General features: G+C 46.8%; 3 protein-coding genes across 7 annotated transcripts; all 3 read right to left on the bottom strand.

The window, feature by feature from the left end:
* Positions 1-1,815: 1,815 nt before the first annotated feature.
* On the bottom strand, positions 1,816-3,675 carry LOC9660973 (cytochrome P450 CYP736A12). Its single transcript, XM_002962458.2, has 2 exons — positions 2,680-3,675; positions 1,816-2,620 (listed from the first exon to the last, which is right to left on the bottom strand). The coding sequence occupies exons 1-2, from the start codon at positions 3,586-3,588 to the stop codon at positions 1,985-1,987; spliced, it is 1,545 nt and encodes a 514-aa protein (XP_002962504.2). The 5' UTR covers positions 3,589-3,675; the 3' UTR covers positions 1,816-1,984.
* Positions 3,676-5,944: 2,269 nt separating this feature from the next.
* LOC9660972 lies at positions 5,945-10,329 on the bottom strand. Of its 5 annotated transcripts, none has more exons than XM_024688466.1 (6): positions 10,288-10,329; positions 9,622-10,225; positions 9,467-9,560; positions 8,445-9,407; positions 8,309-8,380; positions 5,945-8,239 (listed from the first exon to the last, which is right to left on the bottom strand). In XM_024688466.1, exons 4-6 carry the CDS (start codon positions 8,452-8,454, stop codon positions 6,186-6,188), a joined length of 2,136 nt encoding a protein of 711 aa, XP_024544234.1. In that variant the 5' UTR covers positions 8,455-9,407; positions 9,467-9,560; positions 9,622-10,225; positions 10,288-10,329; the 3' UTR covers positions 5,945-6,185. The 5 variants fall into 5 exon arrangements, with proteins under 5 accessions (XP_024544234.1, XP_024544250.1, XP_024544240.1 ...); XM_024688482.1 differs by lacking the exon at positions 10,288-10,329 and having other exon boundaries at positions 8,445-9,095; positions 9,176-9,407; positions 9,622-10,275; XM_024688472.1 differs by lacking the exon at positions 10,288-10,329 and having other exon boundaries at positions 9,622-9,669; positions 9,912-10,275.
* Positions 10,330-10,394: 65 nt separating this feature from the next.
* Positions 10,395-12,684, bottom strand: LOC9662195 (enolase). The gene is made up of 13 exons (XM_024688496.1): positions 12,521-12,684; positions 12,310-12,464; positions 12,078-12,252; positions 11,947-12,018; positions 11,778-11,894; positions 11,645-11,725; positions 11,516-11,592; positions 11,351-11,454; positions 11,194-11,295; positions 11,054-11,139; positions 10,919-11,005; positions 10,655-10,852; positions 10,395-10,595 (listed from the first exon to the last, which is right to left on the bottom strand). The coding sequence occupies exons 1-13, from the start codon at positions 12,623-12,625 to the stop codon at positions 10,515-10,517; spliced, it is 1,440 nt and encodes a 479-aa protein (XP_024544264.1). The 5' UTR covers positions 12,626-12,684; the 3' UTR covers positions 10,395-10,514.
* Positions 12,685-19,623: the final 6,939 nt, after the last annotated feature.

The raw sequence follows: 19,623 nt of genomic DNA, 5'->3' as shown, positions 1-19,623 counted from the left end.
AAAAGAGGATATAGCAATGCTCTTGCTATCTATCTCCTCATCACTTTTTTAGCAACACGCTGGAGTTAGAGTGTTTGGAGATCCACATGCCAAGTCTTTTTGGTGAGGAGATAAATAGGAGAGTGCTGCTGTATCCTCTGTAGGCCAGGCTTTTGCCCACATGCTATAAGAATCTTTGCGATTATGAAATGGAGGCTCCCTCTCGAGAGATGGAGGTGTTACAATTTCCTGGCCTAGCAAGAGCGTGCTCAGTTCTGGCTGATGCAGTGGGGATTGTGGCCCATAGTTTCTGAATGGACCGTAGACCTGGCAAGACCTAGACGGTCGCGCAAATGAAGCCCGTTAGTGTTAAGAAAGGCTCGGAATATGTACAGTTAAAAAAGGCCAATCAAAATAAACATTCTTTCAGAATACTCCTTTTTATAGTATAGACTAGAATGTTTTTGATTGCATTATTGATTGGAATAAAATAAGCCTCTTGCTTCTTTTGCCTTCAAGGGTAACTGATTAGCCTTTTGGACAAGGAGATTATTAATGCTCTTTTCCTCAAAAAGCTTGAACCATTTGTCTTAGTAATGCTTGCTATTTCCAATCAAGATCTTAAGCAATTCTTATTAACTTTGTTTTCTCTTGCATTTATACTTTACTTTCTTTTGTTTTGAGATTTTAACCTTTAAAACAAAATTTACCCTTCTCAAGAATGGGTAATTTTTTTTTTATTTTAATGAGAGTTAAAAATCATCTTTCATCTTCTACTAGCAGCAATGATGCATAGGGATAAATATAGTACAAGTATATAAATCCAAAAAGTTAAAATATGGCATACTTTTCTATAATTATCGATTCTTAATAGTGCCCAATAGTAGATATAATGGCATATTTGGCTTTAGAGTGTAGATCATCATAAAGGTGTCTTTTAATTAACTCATGCTTTTTCCATCTAGAAGATGTAATTGGTAGTGATTTCCTCTTGCTTTCTCAGACTTATTGTACATTGTAAGCTTTGGCTTTATTTAGAGTTTATAAAGCTTAATGGCTCTGTGGAGGTGATATGATGCTTAAAACAAAAACATTTTTATGCATGATTGACTTCTCAATTTCCCATTGCTGCTGCTTGAAGGTCATCTATGATGCCAGCTTTGTTTCTAGCCTCAGCTTAATGGTACAACAATTAATCCAATAATATAAATGAGATCAGTGGCAATTAAGGGTTCATAAAATGTTTAATGATTGTTTTCTTATTTCATTTTTTAGCCCTTAAAAACGTATTAAGCACTGATACAAATTAACCTTTTTAAAATTATAATATTTTTAAATTTTATCAACTATAAAATCAATTTTTTTCATTTGAGAAAAGAGTTAGATTAATCTTGGAATGAGTTTAGTAGAATTGTTAAATAGAAATAATTGTTTCAATTTCAAATACTCAATTCCACTCACTCATCTCACGCACGCCACGCCATCTTACTCTGCTGGAAGCTCCAAAATGGAAGCTGGATGCTGCTCCACAAGGCTGTGGCAGAGAGCAGGGACCTGGAGACAATCAGCAGCCCTGGAGCCACTGCAAGACGTGCCTGGGACGAACCCAAGGCAAACTGGACACCTAGAATGTTCTCAGTCGGAGGTAGATTTTCCAATATTTGTCTCTTTACCGTTCTCTTTTTTTCAAGGACGACCAAATTTTGACCTCCTTGACCGGAAATTGATGAATAGAACGTTTGGCAGCTGGGCAAAGGGGATACAAGGTGACTAGAAATGCACGATTAAAACTTTTGCGTGGTTGGAAAGATCGTCTTGTCAGGACCGAGGCTACACTAGACCTTCAAATGGCGGTTCTCCACTCTCCTTGGAATTTGGATCTGACAATGTATATATTGCTGGGACAACCAAGATTTCTCCGATCTATATATTACATTGTGGAGTGGGAGAGACGCAAGTCTAGCCAGCATTGAGTAGAATTTATTTGTAGCGAAGTCCATGGTGACTAAAGATGTGATGTCTGATTGATGTAGACATCCTTTGGGAACCTTGGACTTGCCATGGCTTGCAATGGGATCTTGAGCTGAATAGCACTGCGAAAAACATCTTCCATGGACGGCGTTGTCCCGGGCACAAAGCTCCAGTCGAATCCATGGATAAGATTCGCCACGAGAAGCTCCACTGCTCGCAATCCCATGGCCATTCCTGGACACTTTCTACGGCCGGATCCAAACGGGAGGAGCTCAAAGTTTTGGCCTTTGACGTCGATGGAGCTCCCCAAGAAGCGCTCCGGGTGGAATTGTGTGGGATTCTCCCATACTGCCGGAGCCATTCCAATCGCCCATGAATTCACCAGGAGAGTGGTCCCTTTTGGAACGTGAAAGCCGCCAACGTTGGATGCTTGGCTTGAGATGTGCGGCATAATTATGGCACCCGGAGGATAGCGTCTCAATGTCTCCTTGAGCACGAGCTGGAGATATTCGAGCTTTGGGAGGTCCGACTCTTGCACCATCCGAGTGTTGCCCACAACCCTGTCGAGCTCCTCGCGGAGCTTGGCCATGACTCGAGGATCGTGCATCAATACAGCAATGAGCCACTCACTTGCAGTGCTGGTGGTATCAGTTCCACCAATTAACATCTCCTGCATTTGTCATAGAAATACCTGTTAGCAGCAATATGGAAAAGTTTTGCACGGGTTACCATGAGGTTTGCCTTCACATATGTCTCCCCTTGTGTCCCTGCTCCAAAGAAGTCAAGCATGATATCAAGGAAATCCTTGCATTTCCGTGTTGTCTCCTTGTGCTCGTCAACGATCTTTTGCAAGAACTTGTCTTGCTTGGCATGGATTCGCTTGTACCGAGGGATCTGCCAGTCCAGCCATCTCAGGTACCAGGGCACCAAGTTGCTAAGACAGGGATTGATGGTCAGCTCAAGAACATTGTCATTGAGCTCCTTGAATTCCATGGCATCGGCATCCACGTTTTCGTCACCAAAGTACCTCTTGCTCATCACAATTCGTGATGTGATGTTGAAGGCGAAAACACTGGCCACTTTTCTCACCTCCACAGGCTTGTCATTGCCATGAGCCTTCAAAATCCCCTCCAACGCACGCGAGAGCTCCTCCCTTCTGACCCAAGAGAAAGAGTCGATACGCTGGGCCGTGAAGAGCTCCGTTGTACACAGCTTGCGGGTGTTTCGCCATAGCTTTCCATGGGGACTACTTACAAGTCCAACAGAGCTATAACTGAAATACTCGCCGAAAACCATGTACGGCCTGGAAGCAAAATTTAGATCATGTGTGGTGAACACCTCCTTGGCAAGCTCTGGGCTGGAGATCACCACAGTTGGGATCATTCCCAACCTCAAGGAAATAATAGGACCATACTTGTTGGCCATGCGTTGCAATGCTTTGTGCGGGGGCATTCCTGCTAGCAAGTGTAAGTGGCCAATCAGGGGCAATCCCCATGGACTTGGTGGAAGATTTGAACGAGCTTTCAAGAGCCACAAGCCCCAGAGAGCGATGAAAATTCCAAAGCTGACAGCAAGTGCTAGATCCATCCGTGTGGTGTTTGGCCGATTAAGACGACTGCTCTTATAGGAGAACTTCATCTGACATCAGGCAAGGCTCTTGTTTCGAAAAATTCCAAAGTGTGAAATTCGCATCCGACCAAACCAAACGGCAAAGTCTTGCTGCTTGCATTAACCAAGCAATATGAAAGGACGGTGGCAAATGCATCCCGACTCGAGCTGGCACACATGCAGTGACTTGGTGGATGCCAGACGCCATCCCAGACCAGATTTCTGTCAGCCATTTCTACCATGCAGAGTCTTTCCAAGATCGCCGTGTGGTTCATGAGCTTTTGCGAGCCCACCCCAACCGAGACCATCTTACGTTTCCTTTTCAATGTAGATAGGCACAGCCTGATCTGTAATACAATACTGAAAGGCCGGTGCTATGGTTGCCATGTGGAAGACTTTGTTTGTCTATTTCTATGGTGTCCTCTGAGTCTTTTGCAGAGTACATTGCAATCAGCAGTAACTTGCTCCACGATTGATCAAGGAATCACTAGATGTTTCACAAAACATACAACAATAAATTATGCTCAACTCTCCATGTCCCTAGTCCCCTATAAAGAGGGATACAATGCTCACATGAATCTAATTGGGCATGACGGTACTAATAGTCCTCATGTAGGTTCCGTCTTGCCTATAGTATATGTTATATCATTGTATAGTCGGTTTCATGCATTTATTCTCCCAGCTAAGCATGAGGCGAGAGGGTTGACAAGTAAGTTGTCTGGATGAGCAAAGTCGTAATGAATTTTGCTGTTTCCATGACTTAGAATGAGTCGATATACACACAAAGTCTTACCTCAGATGGTTTGTCTTCATATCATTGCTTGAAGTATTGTCCCAGGAGACATAAGCTTTTATAATTGCATACACACTTACTCTTCCTCCTAACGCCCGAGTGAATGTCGCCACTTCCAGGCACGATCAACACCACCATGTTTGGAATGGTGTCCAGACAAGCTGACACAAACCCCCTCGATCGGCTCCAAGCTCGTGGGAAGAGTAGTGTTTGCTTCTATCAGCAACATCAGCCTCCTGGTGTTGGGCTAGATGGACGCATCATGGACCAGAACCACGCTCTGGGATGGGAGGCTGAGAACGCATTCTCTCGAGCCTTACAGCTCCAAGATCTTCTTCCAGTTTATGTGACCATACTGTGGGAGTGCTTGTTCAGATCTCCTCTTCTAGAGGAATAAAGGAGTATGATCCACGGAAGTTTGTTTCCATAACATGTCCCAGATTGCTACTAACGTTAGATCAAGGAAGTTTTAGATTTAATCCTTATTTACTCATGAGAGTCAGAGATGTGCATTGTAAATTTTATTCACGAACAAAACAGTACTAAGTACATATTTTTCCCCATTAATGTCGCTTGGCGATGTATTTGATACATTAGGAATTCATCAGAAGTTTATAAACACTTGAGGAACTTTGTCCAGCCAATGTGAATCCCTTGGACCAAGAGCGCCTCCAGTTCCACCGGATGCTCGCCACTCTTGTTCTTCCTTTGTTGCATCACTTGGAAGCACTTAAGGTACACACTCTTGTCCACAAACCTTGGAGGATCCCAGGGATTGAAAACGTCATCGCCGCCAAGGGGCGCATAGAGATTGTTGGCACCCCAGGGAACGATGGAGGCAAGCAAGTAGGCCACCAAAAGCCTGCCCACACGTCCATTCCCATCCCTGAACGGGTGGACACTCTCAAACTTGTAAAAGAAGGCAGCGCTGATGCTCACCACCTTTGCAACCCTGAGCTTGGGATCTGCTGCAAATGCCTCCTCGAGGGATTTGTTGGTAGATGACAGTAGCTGCTCGAGAGCCGCCGGGATCTTCTTAGGATCCATGTAGACATGCTTGCGTTTCTCTGTGGTCAATGTCCAGGCCTCGCCCCTCCGGAACTCCCCCGCGTCGGCCTCGTCCTTGGTATTCTCCCCAAGCATCTTATGGATCTGGAGAATCTTTTCGAAATCTAGGCGTGGAACTTTCTCGGCCTTAGTCAGAGCGTTGACCCAGCACAGGCATTTGTAAAGGTTGAGCGTTGACATGAGCTTTGGTTTTTTGTCACCGCCAAAGCCGTCAAGCGCGAAGGACTTTGTCTGGTCGTACTGGTTAATGGCATCGCTGACCTCTTGGAGTGTGTTGAGCCCTTCGCCCTCGATGTGTGCCACTTGGAACACAAACTCTTTCACCATTGCTCTGCCCTGCTTGAGCGCGCCACTCTTCTTCTTCTCAGGCAGTGATTCATACTTTGACACGCACTTCTCGATGCTCTTGATCATGGCCATTGTAAAAAAGGATGTCCTGGAACCCTAGCTCCAAACCAGCGATTTATTGACCATCCAACGGTAGCGGTTGGACGGTAGTGACTGGACGGCGGCGATCAAAGCACATTAAGGAATTTATATACCTTTTTGGATTGCAATGCAAAAAAGAACTTACAGATTAAAAAACCTTTTGATCGCATAAAAACTTTAAGCAGTGAAAGAATCTGTTTGGAAAGATCGTTCTTCCTCTAGAGTCCTGTGGACTCACTTTCCTTACCGTGTGTTCTTCGTGCCAAGGAACATCCACTTACGCCTTGGATGATCGAGCCAAAATAACTTCGCAGCGTGATCTTTTGTCTCTCGACTGTCACGAAGTTCCCGACGTCCCGGACGATTCACCAGTGTTGTAATCCACCGGCTTGATCACACCCCCGGAGCCTTCAATGTATTGAATCCTCTTGCCATGGTTGTCCTGATCGGAGGACGATTGAAACGCCCTGCTTATTCTCCTCAACCAGATATCATAGTCCGCCGGGTATGGAGTCCCGATCAAGCTATCGATGTAGTCCGCATAGGCCTTGAGCACCGTCGAGATCTCCCCGAGCAAGAGCTGGAAAGTTCTCAAAGCCCAAGCCCGCTCTCTCCACTGGAGCGCGGCCTCCAAGCTCTCAAACTCCGGCATACTCCCACCGACGAGGAAGTAGAGCAGATAGACGAGGCTCTCGGCGTCGGCGGCCGGGCACAGCTTCCCCTCCTGGAGCGCGTAAGTCGACGAGTAGCGAGGAGATATCGCGGGACTGTCCCGGTCTTCCAGCACTGCCCGGCCCCAGTCGATGAGAACGTAGAAGTAGTCTCCATCACCTTTCACCCGGATCACTCGCTGGGGGCTGATATCCCCGTGCTGGATCCCCGCGGACCCAGCGCTGCGCAGCGCCGAGAGCAAATCGTGGCAGCACCTGAGAGCTTCCACCGGCGAGAGCCAGCCGTGCTTGGCCACCACTATGTCCAGCGGCTCCCCAACTGGAGACGTGACCAGCACCGAGATCCCACACGACGGATGATCGCAACGGCCGCCAGGACTCTGTTTGGAGCAGGAGCCCGAGTGGAGGATTCGGCCGGACGATACGAGCTGCGGCAAGTACCTGCTGGAGACTCCCCTCTGGCTCATGGTGTTGAGAATTCTGGTCTGCCGCTGGACTTGATACCACGTCGTCATGTCCTCCCACGACGGCTCCAGCTGAGAGGGATGCGCTCCAACGTACACGGACAGTAGCTTGTCACCTTCGTCCAGGGAGGTTGCGCTGTACATCGAGTACTTCTCGTCTCCTAGGCTGCTTACTATCCGAAAGCCACAGCCGCGTTGCCATTGGGCATCCTCCAGCCACAGCGTCGACCCCGGCTCCAGCTTCAGTGCTTCAAACTCGCGTATAATCTCCTGTGCTTCGATCTCCTCGATCTCCTGTATCTCATGGCTCGTAACTTCTTGCCGGTAAGAATGGTCTATTCCATTCTCCTGGATTTCCAGAAACCGCCGCTCGATCTTCCGCCTGTGCAGCCGCGACCCGTGGTCGCTCGCCAACTCGGCCAGCGATCTCTTCGGCGACCCTCTACATTGCTCGATACAATGTAAAGTCGCCAGAATGAGCTGCAAGGCCCCCAAGTCCCCCCAGTTAGCGTTGCCAAACCTGTTCCATACCTGCTCGACCGAAGAGACCGCTACGTCTGCATGCTGCTCGAGCCAGTCCGTCGCAACCTCATAAGTTAGTCCTGCCTTGGTATCCAGCTTCGAGATATCCCCACGTAGTCTCATCACCCCACCGCACTTGGAATCCACGAACAAGACGTAGGCCGTGTCCGTGTGCTTTCTCACCGACGGCTTCTTCTCGGAGTAGAGCCTCGACATGAGCATATGAATCCCATGGAAGAGCGAGCGACCAACGATGGAGCTCACGGCAAACCCAGCGTCTCCTCCAATCTCTGGCTGGACCTCCACGAATTCCACTATGTGCTCCCACACTGTGTTCATCCCCCTGCCACTTTTCCCAACCAGAGCCACACCGTCCAAGTAGCTCCTCTTCCCCCGAGGCCCTGTGACGAAGAATGGCATCCGGTCCTCCGAGCTCCACAGCGTCTCCCATAGCGTCTGAGCTATGGTGTGGAGGAAATCCTCCACCGCGAGGTTTATCTCCGCGGCGATGTTCCCCGAGAGGCCACGCTGCCAGTACGGCATTCGTAGGAGCTGCTGGAAGATCACTCCTTCCAGCGCATAGTCCAGCTGCTTGAGCTCGTCAAGCTGGAAAGGCTCTTTGAACTGATCTTCCGGATTCCCGAGCTTACCTAACAGCCATTCTTGCGCGTGGGAGGTGAACTCGTCGCAATCCACGAAGCGTTTAGCAAAATCTTTGAGCCCAGAGTACTTCACTGTGGAGGCCACGCAATCGCTTAGAAAAAAGAATCGAAGAAATCGCAGAGCTTCTAGCGCTCACTCACCCGAGGACGCGATTTTTCCGTAACTCCCCTCGCTGTGGCCAGACGATGGAGCATTGATTCTCGCCCTCCGCGCTGCACAGACAAAGCACAGCCATGAATATTTCGGGAAATCCCAGCGCACAGAGAGATAATCTACCAGATTTCATCGTGCTGCTCCGATCGTCCAGAGCATTTCCTGCCCCCCTCTAGCAAAACACTCCCTTGCGAGCCGCCTAGATCACCACGCGCGCAACGCACAGCTCGATAATCGCCCCTGGAGAGGCCAGACCTATTCCTGCTTCCCCGAGAGAGCGCGCGAGAGAGATTTCGATGCTCCTACGCGCTGCTCGACTGAAATTTCCCATCGCGAGCAAAACCCTAGCGCCTTTGGCCGTGCCCCGCCCGCCAGCGCCATAGCCGCTCCTCCGAATCGCGCGAACGCATAAAACTAATGCAAATAAGGCAATGACGGGCCAGGGTTTCTTCACCGCACGAGAATGAAGTGTACGGCAGGGATAAGTCAATCGCGCGCCAGTGGCCCAAACTGTACAGCACTCCCTCGGTATTTATGAGCTCTCTAACAGAGGAATCTGGGAAGCAATAAACGAAGCCTCTAAAATCACCAAGAACCTTTAAATCCCCACACTGGCCGTTTAATTCCCAGGTGGGATTTCTTTGCGTCCTCGCTAAGCAAGAACACGCGCATCAATCCATCCAATCCAACTCCAATCGTTCTTGTCACGCGAAGGAGCAAAACGAGCAGCACACCCATCACCAACACCAAAATCGAGATAGTGGCTTGCTCGCTCTGTAGCACACAATCACACATTACAAAAACCTCGGCAAACCGAGAGAGAGGAAAAAAAAGAAAAAGTTCTTGGATCTTACGTGCATGTTGGTTGCTCAAATGATGGGGAATAATCTTTCCTCGATCATCGTCTCGATCCCTGCTGGTTTTGAGGGTTTTAAAATGGAGGGGACGCGAACCTGTTTGGAGGAAGGCCCCGCGATATTTTTCTTCCAAGGCAGCGGCACTGTTTGTGTGGAGCTAGCTTCCAATTCAATACGCCCCACAGAGAGGACAAGGTGTACAGCCGTGCGAAGAAATTTCGTTTTGTACCTTCAAAAGCGAGAGACCGCTGGAATTAAGTACCTTTTCTTCTTCTTGAAACAAAATACCTGAGCGAGACGACGATCTCACCTCAGCTTTAAAGTCGTCATTACGGAGTTGGATCCACGCACAGGGCGGATGATCCAAACGCAGTGCTTTCTTCTGTAAGCAGGGAATACATGTTTAGAGCAATCGACAAAGCCACATAAATCAAAGACCCGACCTGTGGCCTTCTTCTTTCGTCTGGACGTGTGAATGCTGATTGAGAGCTCTGGAAAAAGACCCCAAAGGTAAGTCAGATAGACACAAGCAGTCACAGGCAGGCCAACAACACCACCCAAGCAGTCCGTCGACTCAACCATTTAAGAAAAAAAGGCCAACAAAAGACCGGAAATGAGTCGCTGTCCTTCCTGGGCCTGCCTAATGAATATCACGCTCACGATCCACATCATGCCACGCTGGTGGAGGTTTTACTTCCACATAAAATGCAAAAGAGGGAGAGAAATCACTCACATAGGATGCGTGTCACCTTTTCTTTTTACTTTTCTTTTCCTCTTTGTTTCTCGTTCCAGCGCCCACCCTTTCGTACTGTTAAGTTCTCGAGTCCCGAGTTGAAAAACCTTTTGTCAGCTCCATCGGAGGCTGAGAAATCCAAGTCAGATAATTCAATAACAAAGAAAAGCGCATGCACCTGCATCAGCAGCCTTCGTCCAGGCTACTCATTCCTCCATCGAGCCGAGAAAGGGTCCGAAGTCACTTCTTCTAGGCAGATATAAGAGTTTTCTAACCGGAACAGCGTGGGCCACTTGTGGAAGCCTTGCCAGCACCTACAAGAGGAATGTCAAGCTTTCAACAACATAGACAATCATAGAAAAGTAAAGAAAGGTACCATTTCATATTCAGGAGCTGGTTTTTCTTCTGTAGCATGCACTAGAAGACACGAAACCAAGTTGACCAATGTAGCACACCATGTTCATGAGTAGGCAGTACCAAGAATTTGGAAGTAGAGCGAGTATGACGTTAGTCATACCAAGCCTCAAAGCTTTTTTATTTGCGCGGGATATACCTGGAGCCAAGCCGATGGAAATATATGTAGTCCTACTCATCTAACCTGTTCTAAAGAGGGGGAGCGTTTGGCCTCCAGTTGGCGCCGGCGTATACAGCTTTGGGACCCAGTTCTTCCTCAATCCGCATAAGCTGAAAAGGAAGAGAAAAATCAACACAGCTTGAAGCTTTTCTAAGAGATATATCTCTACCTGGTTATACTTCGCGAGACGCTCGCTTCTGCAAGGAGCTCCCGTTTTGATTTGTCCAGTGCTCAAGCCAACCGCTAAATCCGCAATGAAAGAGTCTTCAGTCTCGCCACTTCTGTGAGAAGCCATCACTCCCCATGAGGCTGCCTTTGCCATGTTCACGGCCTGAATCGACTCCGTGACTGTTCCGATTTGGTTCACCTACACAATACACAAGAGATCAGATTTGGTCCTCGGCTGCGCTTAAAGAAAGAAGGGAACACGTACTTTAAGAAGTAACGCATTGCACGTTTTGTCCTCGATCGCTTTGGCAACACGCTTGGGATTCGTCACGAGCAGATCGTCGCCAACAACCTGGTCCACGGCACGTAAAATTTCGTATCTCTAGTGGCGAAATTTTACCTGGCAGATATTCAGGCCCGTTAGTGTCTTTGTGTTCTCCCAGTCATCTTGATCAAAGGGATCCTCAATCGAGATCACAGGGTACTCTGCAGAAACAAAAGAACAGAATTATAATACTGGGGAAAACATGAATAACAAACCTGTACAGAACTCTTTGTACATGTCAATCATTTGAGCTCCAGTTCTCTTCTCCGCTCCAGAATTGTTAGGTGTCTTGAAATCGAGATCGTACTGATGATCGGCTGGTCATCATGGAAGAGAAGATTAGCTTGATTAAAACTTTGTCAAACCCCTTACAAGTATGAAACTCGCTAGCAGCTACGTCCATTCCAATCTTTATCTTTCCCGTGAATCCAGCCTTTTCAATGGCCTCTTTAATCAAATCCAGTCCTTCCTTGGAACTGTCAAAGAAAAGGGAAAAAAGAAAAAGGTTCAGCTGAAAACAAGAGCACAAAATCTTGCCTGGTAATATTTGGAGCAAACCCTCCTTCGTCACCAACATTGCACGCATCTATCCCATATTTGGCTTTGATAACGTTCTGTAGAAGACAGTTGTGAGCACGAGACAAACTACACCACGAAAAATCGCACCTTCAAATGATGGTAAACTTCAGATCCCATACGCATGGCTTCCGCAAACGTCTCGGCTCCAACAGGCAAAATCATAAATTCCTGCCGTCAAGCGTAAGAAACCAAAACCCCCTAGGAAAAAACATATATTTACCTGCATTGCAAGCTTGTTTCCGGCATGACTTCCACCGTTAATAATGTTAAAGGCTGGAACAGGCAGCACCAGCTTTTGATTGCCTCCCAGATCGGCGATGTGTTGATATAATGGAATCTAGAGAATCCAAAATGTTACGGAAACGAGCCTTTATTCCGGTATAACGTACCTCCTTTTCGGCCGCACCAGCTTTGCAGGCCGCCAACGAAACAGCTAAGATTGCATTGGCACCAAGCTCCCCCTTTGCACAAAAGATTCAGCATGAGAAAAACGATGCAAGGAAAAGAGAAATAGAGAAACCTTGTTATCTGTGCCGTCTAGTTTCATCATAGCTGCATCGAGCTCTTCCTGCTTCGTTGGATCCATTCCAACCAACACAGCCGATATCCTTTCGTTAACGTTTTGGACTGCTTTGAGCACACCCTTTCCCATGTACTTCTCCTTGTCACCATCGCGGAGCTCCACTGCCTCATAGCTGAGACAAATTCTCCACTGTCACGAACACTAAAGGAACTGAATTTGATGAACTTACATTCCAGTCGAAGCTCCACTAGGAACAGCAGCACGAAACATGCCCTTGTTGGTGTAAAGATCCACCTCCACCGTAGGATTGCCTCTGCTGTCATAGATTTGCCTGGCTCTGACCTTGGTGATCGCGGCAGCAGTAGCTTTCAGTAGATGACGCGACTGCGCGAAAAAGAGAGGGGGTTTCAAAATCTTGAGCGATCGCGAGAAAAACTTACAATGTGGAGCACTGGATCTGGCGACTTGGCACGCACGGCAGCATTCACAGCATCCTCGATCCTCTGGGAGAGCTTGTGCTTCTCCAGGTACTCCTGAACCGACATCTCGCCCAGCCAAAAACCCTCGCGCGATGCAAACCCTAAAAATGGCCCCGGGGAGTGGAAAATAAACAGCAATAAGATCCAACGGCGGGGGTTACGGGCTCCACTTTTGAATCAAAAGGCGCAACGAGATGAAAGGTCGCGATTGTTTTCCATCGTAACCGTGGGTATAGGCCATCCTGGCCGTTGAAAGCTTTAAACAATGGCGGCAATTGGCACGGCGCTGCCAAACGCGAGAGAGGAAGAAGATTCTCTCGCGGGGAGAATACGATCTTGTGGAAACTCCAGAGATTTGTGCGCAGGGAAGAGAATCCATAGCCTAGTTCTCAGTAGCTCTTACTCTCAGAGCCGGTATCTAGCGAATCTTTTGGTGGAGATGTACGGTAAGTGCCGGAGTCTTGAGGATGCCCAAGAAACCTTTCGAAAGATCTCTGATCGAAATGTTTTTTCTTGGAATCTTATGATCAGAGTGTGCGTTGAGAATGGGAATCTTACAGAAGCACAGAATCTCTTCGAAAAGATGCCGGAGAGAGATGCTGTGTCCTGGACAACTTTGATAACCGCATATGCCCAAAGTGGTGATGTTGTAGCTGCGCGAGTGTTGTTTGATCAGAGCCCTTGTTCTAATGTGGTGATGTGGACGGCGATGATCGCGGCTTATTCTCAGTCTGGGAAGCTTAGCGAGTGCCAGGATTTGTTTAAGAAAATGGCACAGCGAGACACTATTTCATGGAACTCTATGATCCAAGCATATGCCCAAAAAGGTCTTGTCAAGGAAGGTTTAGAGTTATTTGATGCGATGCCAGAACACTCCGTTGTATCATCCAACACTTTGATCGCGACGCTTGGAAAATCGCTCCAAGTTGAAAAGGCAAGAGAATTATTTGATCGGATGCACTGGAGAGATCTATCCACCTGGGTGGCGATTATTCAAGCATATGCCCCGGTTGATCTGGATGAATGTGAAACTCTTTTTAACAAAATGCCGGAACATAGCCAGGAGATATGTGATTTTCTTGTTTCTGCTTACGCCTCGAAGAAATATCATAGAAAAGCCATAAACTTTTTGAATAATTTGGATCAAAGCTCTTGTAGAGAACATTCACCATGGTACATTTTAATACGTGAAGTTTCAAACGCTGGAAAACTGCATGACGCTAGGCTCATTTTTAACAATATTATCAATCCCAGTTTGCGAACATGGACTTGTATGATCACCGCATATGCCCAACACGGGTATTTGGAGGAATGTTGGAATTTGTTTTTTAACAGGTTGCCTGAATGGGATTCTCTAGTGTGCACAATTGTCTTGCAAACCTTCTCTAACGTTCAAGTTGAAAAGGCCAAGGCATTGTTTGACATGATACCTGAGCCTGATCTCATAGCATACACTTCAATGTTAACTTCATATGCTCAAAGCAATCAACTCGACAAAGCAAAAGCATTGTTTGACAAGATGCCTGAGTACAACGCCGTGTCTTGGAATATCCTATTGAGGGCATATGCTCAAAATGGAAACCTCCATGAAGCAAAGGAGATGTTTGAAAAAATGCCTCACCGGACAATAGTTTCATGGAACACCATGCTTGCAGCATATGCCCAAAGTGGCAAATTTGTAGACGCCGAAATGATGTTTGACAGAATTCCAGATCCTGATCTAGTGTCTTTCACAACGATGATTGAAGCTTATGCTAGCAACAACGAGCTTGAGCGAGCGTGTTTCTTGTTTGGTAGATTAGTGGAACACGACTTAGTGTGTTCTACTGCAATGATTCGAGCATTTTCTTTGCATGGTCACATTGACTATGCTGCAGGGATTTACAATCACATTCCTAGCCACCATGATGTAGTATCAAACACTACCATGCTCTTGGCATATGCTGAAAATGGGCATATTCACGAAGCAAGAAGAATCTTCGACTCCATGGCAGAGAAGAATCTAGTAGTGTGGAACACAATGCTTGCGGCATATTCCCAGCTCGGGAATCTTCACGATGTCACGATTCTCTTTAAAGCCATGCCCAACCATGACACAATTTCTTGGAACACTATAATCAATACAAATGCCCAGACGGGAAACTCGATCCTGGCCCTTGATCTAGTGGCCCTCTTGGCAATCAATGGCCTATATTGCGACGCGCAGACGTTCTCCAGCGTGTTTCATGCCTGTAGCTACGCTGGAAAAGCCAGCATTGGTAGAAAAAAATTTATTCTTCTCCAAGATGCCTGGAATCTAGCTCCCACAGTGGAGCACTACTCATACATGGTGGCCATTCTTTGCAAGTCCGGACAGCTCCAAGATGCCGAGGATCTTCTCCTCACAATGCCGTACATCCCAAACGACGTGGCGTGGACGACGCTGCTAGCGGCGTCTAGGATATCCAGCGGCGTGCGGCAGGCGGAATGTGCGGCGGCATATTCCGTCGTGCTGGAGCCACGGAGATCTGCATCCTATGTGTTGCTGTCCAGCGTGTACGGAGGGCAAAGCTAGGGTTTATCCACATGCGGAAGAAGCGCGCCTGGAGGAATCGAGGAGGGATTGCCAGGCGAGTCTAGGGAGCTGGCCGGGCGCCATGGGATCGAGCTCAGGAGCACCGCTGGAGAAAATGATTGACGGTATGGCCTGGGTTTTAGGAAATTTTCCTCTAGAGGAGCTGGTTACTGCGCGAAGAAATGTCTCTTCTCCTGGAAGAAGCGTTTGCTATGCTTGCGTAGGCTATGCTTTTGGTTTTCTATGCTTGTTTTGTGAATGCCGATTGTAGTGCTTGGTTTCTAGAAGAAAGATTTGCTTGTTGGCTTCTTTGCAAGCATAGGAGCATAGAAGCTGAACTGATCCTGCGACTTTCTAGCTTGAGTAGTCTATGCTTTTGGTTGTTCTGTGAATGCCGATTGTAAGTAGTGCTTGTTTTTCTAGAAGGAACGTTTGCTTGCCTTCTTTTGTTCTTTCATCGGCCAGCAATTCTTCTAGATAATCCTTGTGTTTGTTCTTCTGCTTTGTTTTCATTTTGCAAAAGGCAATGCTTCTAACTTTGGGTCTTCATTATTTTGGAAAAATGACACAGGTGACCCGGATGCAGTACATATTATTTCCACTTTGTCATGCCAGCATAACACAAGCGTCCATGATGCGGCAGACACCTCTGAAAGCTCTCCATCTCCGTAAGTCATAAAGTTGTGAGCCTGAGATTTTTTATGATCCAAAGCGTTGCTGTCCATGCGCAGCTCAAAGCCTGCGGTACAGTGGAGTGTTTTCAAGGTAACCTCTTGCGTTTTGTGGGCCTTAATGTAGCTGGCGTTTGCAGGACGCAGATGTTGACGCCGAGGACAAGTCAGAATCCCGGAAGCTCGAGATGCTCAAGGTTTTGCAGTCTAGAGAGTGTGTCAAGCTCGAGCCGCTCGTTCTCAACAGGGATTCCTTCACAGAAACGGCTGCCAATATATTGACGCTGTCTGTCTTGGTGAAGGATGGCCTAGCACAAGTGAGGCTTGCCAGTGATCAGAGCTACATTATTGGTATGCACTGGGAATTGCAAAGATGGCTTACTGACCTCATGTATGTGTAGTTCCGAGACGTACTACTGACGCTGCGCTGAAGGATGATGATACGAAATCTATATTCCAGCTAAATTATAAGGATTGGGAGGTCAGCCAGTTCTTTTCCACCAGGTTTTATGTAACCATGGAGCTTAAAAGTAACTTTTTTCTCCAGTCGATGCGGAAGCAAGTACAAGCTTCTGAAGAGCTGATGGCGCACGAAAATGCTCCGTTCAAGTGGCCTGCGGTGATTCCTAAAGGCATACGGCAAAAAGCCAGGAGGAGGAGGACTTGTTTCAAGCCGGGGGACGGAACCCTGGCACAAGCTGAGAATCGAAACGAAGAAGGTGCCACCAGCAGTGCCGATCCGGAACTATCAGCTCCCGGTTATCAGGATTTTAAGCCCCATAAAGCTCTTCTAACGTACTCGAGGAGACGAGAGAAGCGGAGGGCCATCCCTGGACAAGCAGACCCAAAGGAAATGCTGGTGAAGCGGTACACCAGGCGGGTCCTCAATGGCGAGATCTACGTTGAGAAGACGTTTGTTTTCCAAGAGCTGGTTCCAACGAAGAAGCCCAAGGTGGACGCGGAGGGATTGTTTGAGACACCAAAGCAGAGGAGGCAGCCTGGACTCTATACCCCGGTTTCTACATCCACGTCCACTGGAGAAGGATGCACTCTTGCAGTATACACCAAAGCAGCGCTCGAAGGTGAGTGGGCTATCGGGATTGATTTTTTGGGACTGAGTATCTCGTTTTTTCAGGTGTAGAAAGCGGTGATGCGATGATCATAGCTCCAAAGAGGTTCAAGAAATCTTCCGGACTGCGTCCTCGTCACGTTGCCATAGCTCAGATCAAAGCGAAGCTCAAAGCCTTGCTAAACAAGCAAGCTCCTCTAAAGTGACTATTCTGTAAATTCTCATATACTCACCATGTAAATTTGAATTGTTTTTAACTTGCTAAACATCCTCCTTTATCTGGCATCTTTAATACTCTTAAAGGTATCCTTTAAATGTATACGTCTTGCTCTTAGTAAAATATTTAAGTGTTCAATATATAGCCCTGTATCTCTGTATAAACTATTATTAATCTCCAAACAGACATGAGCATTGCCCAAACTCCTGCATTTTGTTGGGGTTGGTGTATCATGGGATCACTTGCTCATAACTGGAGTCGAGAACTCTCCCGACTTTAAGCGATGCTACCTTCGTGTAAGTGTCGAGTGCGTTGACAAAGGTGATGGTGTTCCAGATCCATCTTTGTAAAGAGCTGGAGAGCTTTGCTCCTTGATCGATTTGGTTTATATGGCTTGGTAGATCGATTTTGTTGCAACTGGCTTCAAAGGAAGGTTCCAGCCACCATACATGCTTAATAAACAATGGCACTAGTTTGTTCAGTGGAGCAAATCCCATTCTAGGCAATACTTGCACCATATTTATAAGCAAATGAGGTTGAGGAGCGAATGTTCATGTTTCTTGTCTATAAACCAAACTTCCCAGTCTCTGGATATGGATATCATCTCCTTAGGTGTGTAGCCCAAGTAAGCCACTATTTTTGCTGTACAAGAGACCTGGCAGTTAAGAGATTAGGAATGAGATAACCTTAAGTTAATTAGAAGATAGAAAATTTAATCACTTACAATCTATGAGTCAAAGGAGTTTGTCACAAGGCTCCAATTTTAGGATGTTGGCTGTCTTGCTATAGACCAGATCTCCTTCACTTGAGGAACATATATCAATAAACTCTTTAGTTGCTGTTTGAGCTCTGATTTTAAATATATATATCATGGGGAGATATGTGTCCCTCATTTGCTCTGGCAACTTTTATTGTAATGTGAGGATATGGGTACTCCACCAGGTAGTATGGAATGGAACTTGGGCTTAAACCCAAGCCGGACGCAGAACAAAGACAGGCACGCAAGCGGGAGCTAGACTATGCCTCAGGTTAGTCAGCCATGCCTGACCTACCCACTATCCCTACTATACATTTGGAACCCCCCCCCCCCCCCTTCAGGAACACACGCTTTGGGCTTTCACCCCAAGCCTCCCTTAGTATCAGGAGTTAGTCTCTGGGATAAGCTCGAAACTTACTAAATATGGAATGTCCCTAGATTGTAAATTTGGACACGGAACGAACACCATTGTGTTCAGGCCGATCTCTACATTCCGTAGATATGCCAAATAAGCAAATCTGGACACTTTCCATAAATAGCATTTGGGATCGAAATGAGACTAACATAAAGGGCATGATAGCGAGGGTGTTTGGCAGACACGGTAAGTTATCATCCAGCGATATTGAGGGACTAATCTCAATACGCGAGGGTTCTTGTCACTAGCCAGTGCAAGACAAAACGAGACAGGAACTCCTTACCAAGCTAAGTATGCTTAGCTAATAACACATAGGAATTCCGTCCTTATGCTCATCCGGTCTAAATACACTCGAAATGCCTAGTTAACTCCACTAGCACAAGAGGGACTGATAAAGGGTTCAGCAATACCGACCTCCTGCCATCGTGGCAGTAAGGAAAGAGTGTCTGTAAGGACTGGTTGACAAGTAACTTTCGATACCTGAAGTCACATTCGCGACACTCTCCCCCCCTTGGGAAGATCGATGTCCTCGTCGATGCATACTCGAGTCTAGAATACCACCAAGGAAACAACTCCAGAAAAAGTTCACGGTACTCACACTATGTGAGAAATGTATCAACTTAAATGAGTTAGGGGACAACCTCTTTGTCTAACGCAGATGCGCTACCCACTCAGACACCTTCCGACCGTCGCCGACAAGGAAATGACCAATGGAGTTAGCCACCCTTGCTGCTCTGGGTGTCACCCAACTACAAAAGTGTGATACGCCCTGCCTGCAGGGACATAGAGAGAGAAGCTAGAGGCCCAAACCCTCATGAGCAAAGAAACCAAACCCGTCAGTAAGGTTTAGATAGACTACTGTAAATAGGCAGTTAGAGTTGTTTACACAGTCACGCCCTTTCAACAAAATAAGGAACATCGACAGAGAGGCGAGTGATGTGACCAATCAACAGTAGCTACCCCATGACTAGAGATTTCAACATGCACACGAAGTGCCGAAGCCAGTCTGCCTATACTGGCCCAAACTCAAAGATCAATATATAGGGACTATATCAAAGTCATAAACAATGATATCTTAAAGATTTAATTATCAGTAAATAAAACTTAGATTAGAACACAAATGTATTCCAAGTAAGTTATCATCCGATAAACTAGTATTATAGTATAGGAACCACCAAGATCACTATCTTTGGAAAACATAGAATTCACCATCCAACAAAATTCAATAGTAAGTATATCATCAAGTAAACTCAATGAGAAAACTTAACTACTGAAGATTGTAGACAGTATGCTAAACAACTTATAAAAGATAACTCAAAGAACACAAAGCATCATTGACTGACAAGCACAATGCTCGCGAATGTATAACCCAAAGGAAATA

Source organism: Selaginella moellendorffii, unplaced genomic scaffold (genome assembly GCF_000143415.4).
Source record: "Selaginella moellendorffii unplaced genomic scaffold, v1.0 SELMOscaffold_2, whole genome shotgun sequence".
Classification (NCBI taxonomy): domain Eukaryota; kingdom Viridiplantae; phylum Streptophyta; class Lycopodiopsida; order Selaginellales; family Selaginellaceae; genus Selaginella; species Selaginella moellendorffii.
Note: the sequence above shows the minus strand (reverse complement) of the source record. Positions and strands in the feature narration are given on the sequence as shown.

Bases quoted from the DNA above. Each gene is read 5' to 3' on its own strand.
- LOC9660973 (XM_002962458.2), bottom strand. From the start codon at position 3,588: ATGAAGTTCTCCTATAAGAGCAGTCGTCTTAATCGGCCAAACACCACA. The intron at 2,621-2,679 runs GTAACCCGTGCA...TGACAAATGCAG, and splicing joins ATGTGAAGGCAAACCTCATG to GAGATGTTAATTGGTGGAAC.
- LOC9660972 (XM_024688466.1), bottom strand. The intron at 8,240-8,308 runs GTGAGTGAGCGC...TGGCCTCCACAG, and splicing joins CGGAAAAATCGCGTCCTCGG to TGAAGTACTCTGGGCTCAAA.
- LOC9662195 (XM_024688496.1), bottom strand. From the start codon at position 12,625: ATGTCGGTTCAGGAGTACCTGGAGAAGCACAAGCTCTCCCAGAGGATC. The intron at 11,455-11,515 runs GCAAGATTTTGT...TTTCTTTGACAG, and splicing joins TTTGCTCCAAATATTACCAG to TTCCAAGGAAGGACTGGATT. The intron at 11,296-11,350 runs GTAAGGGGTTTG...CATGATGACCAG, and splicing joins TGCTAGCGAGTTTCATACTT to CCGATCATCAGTACGATCTC.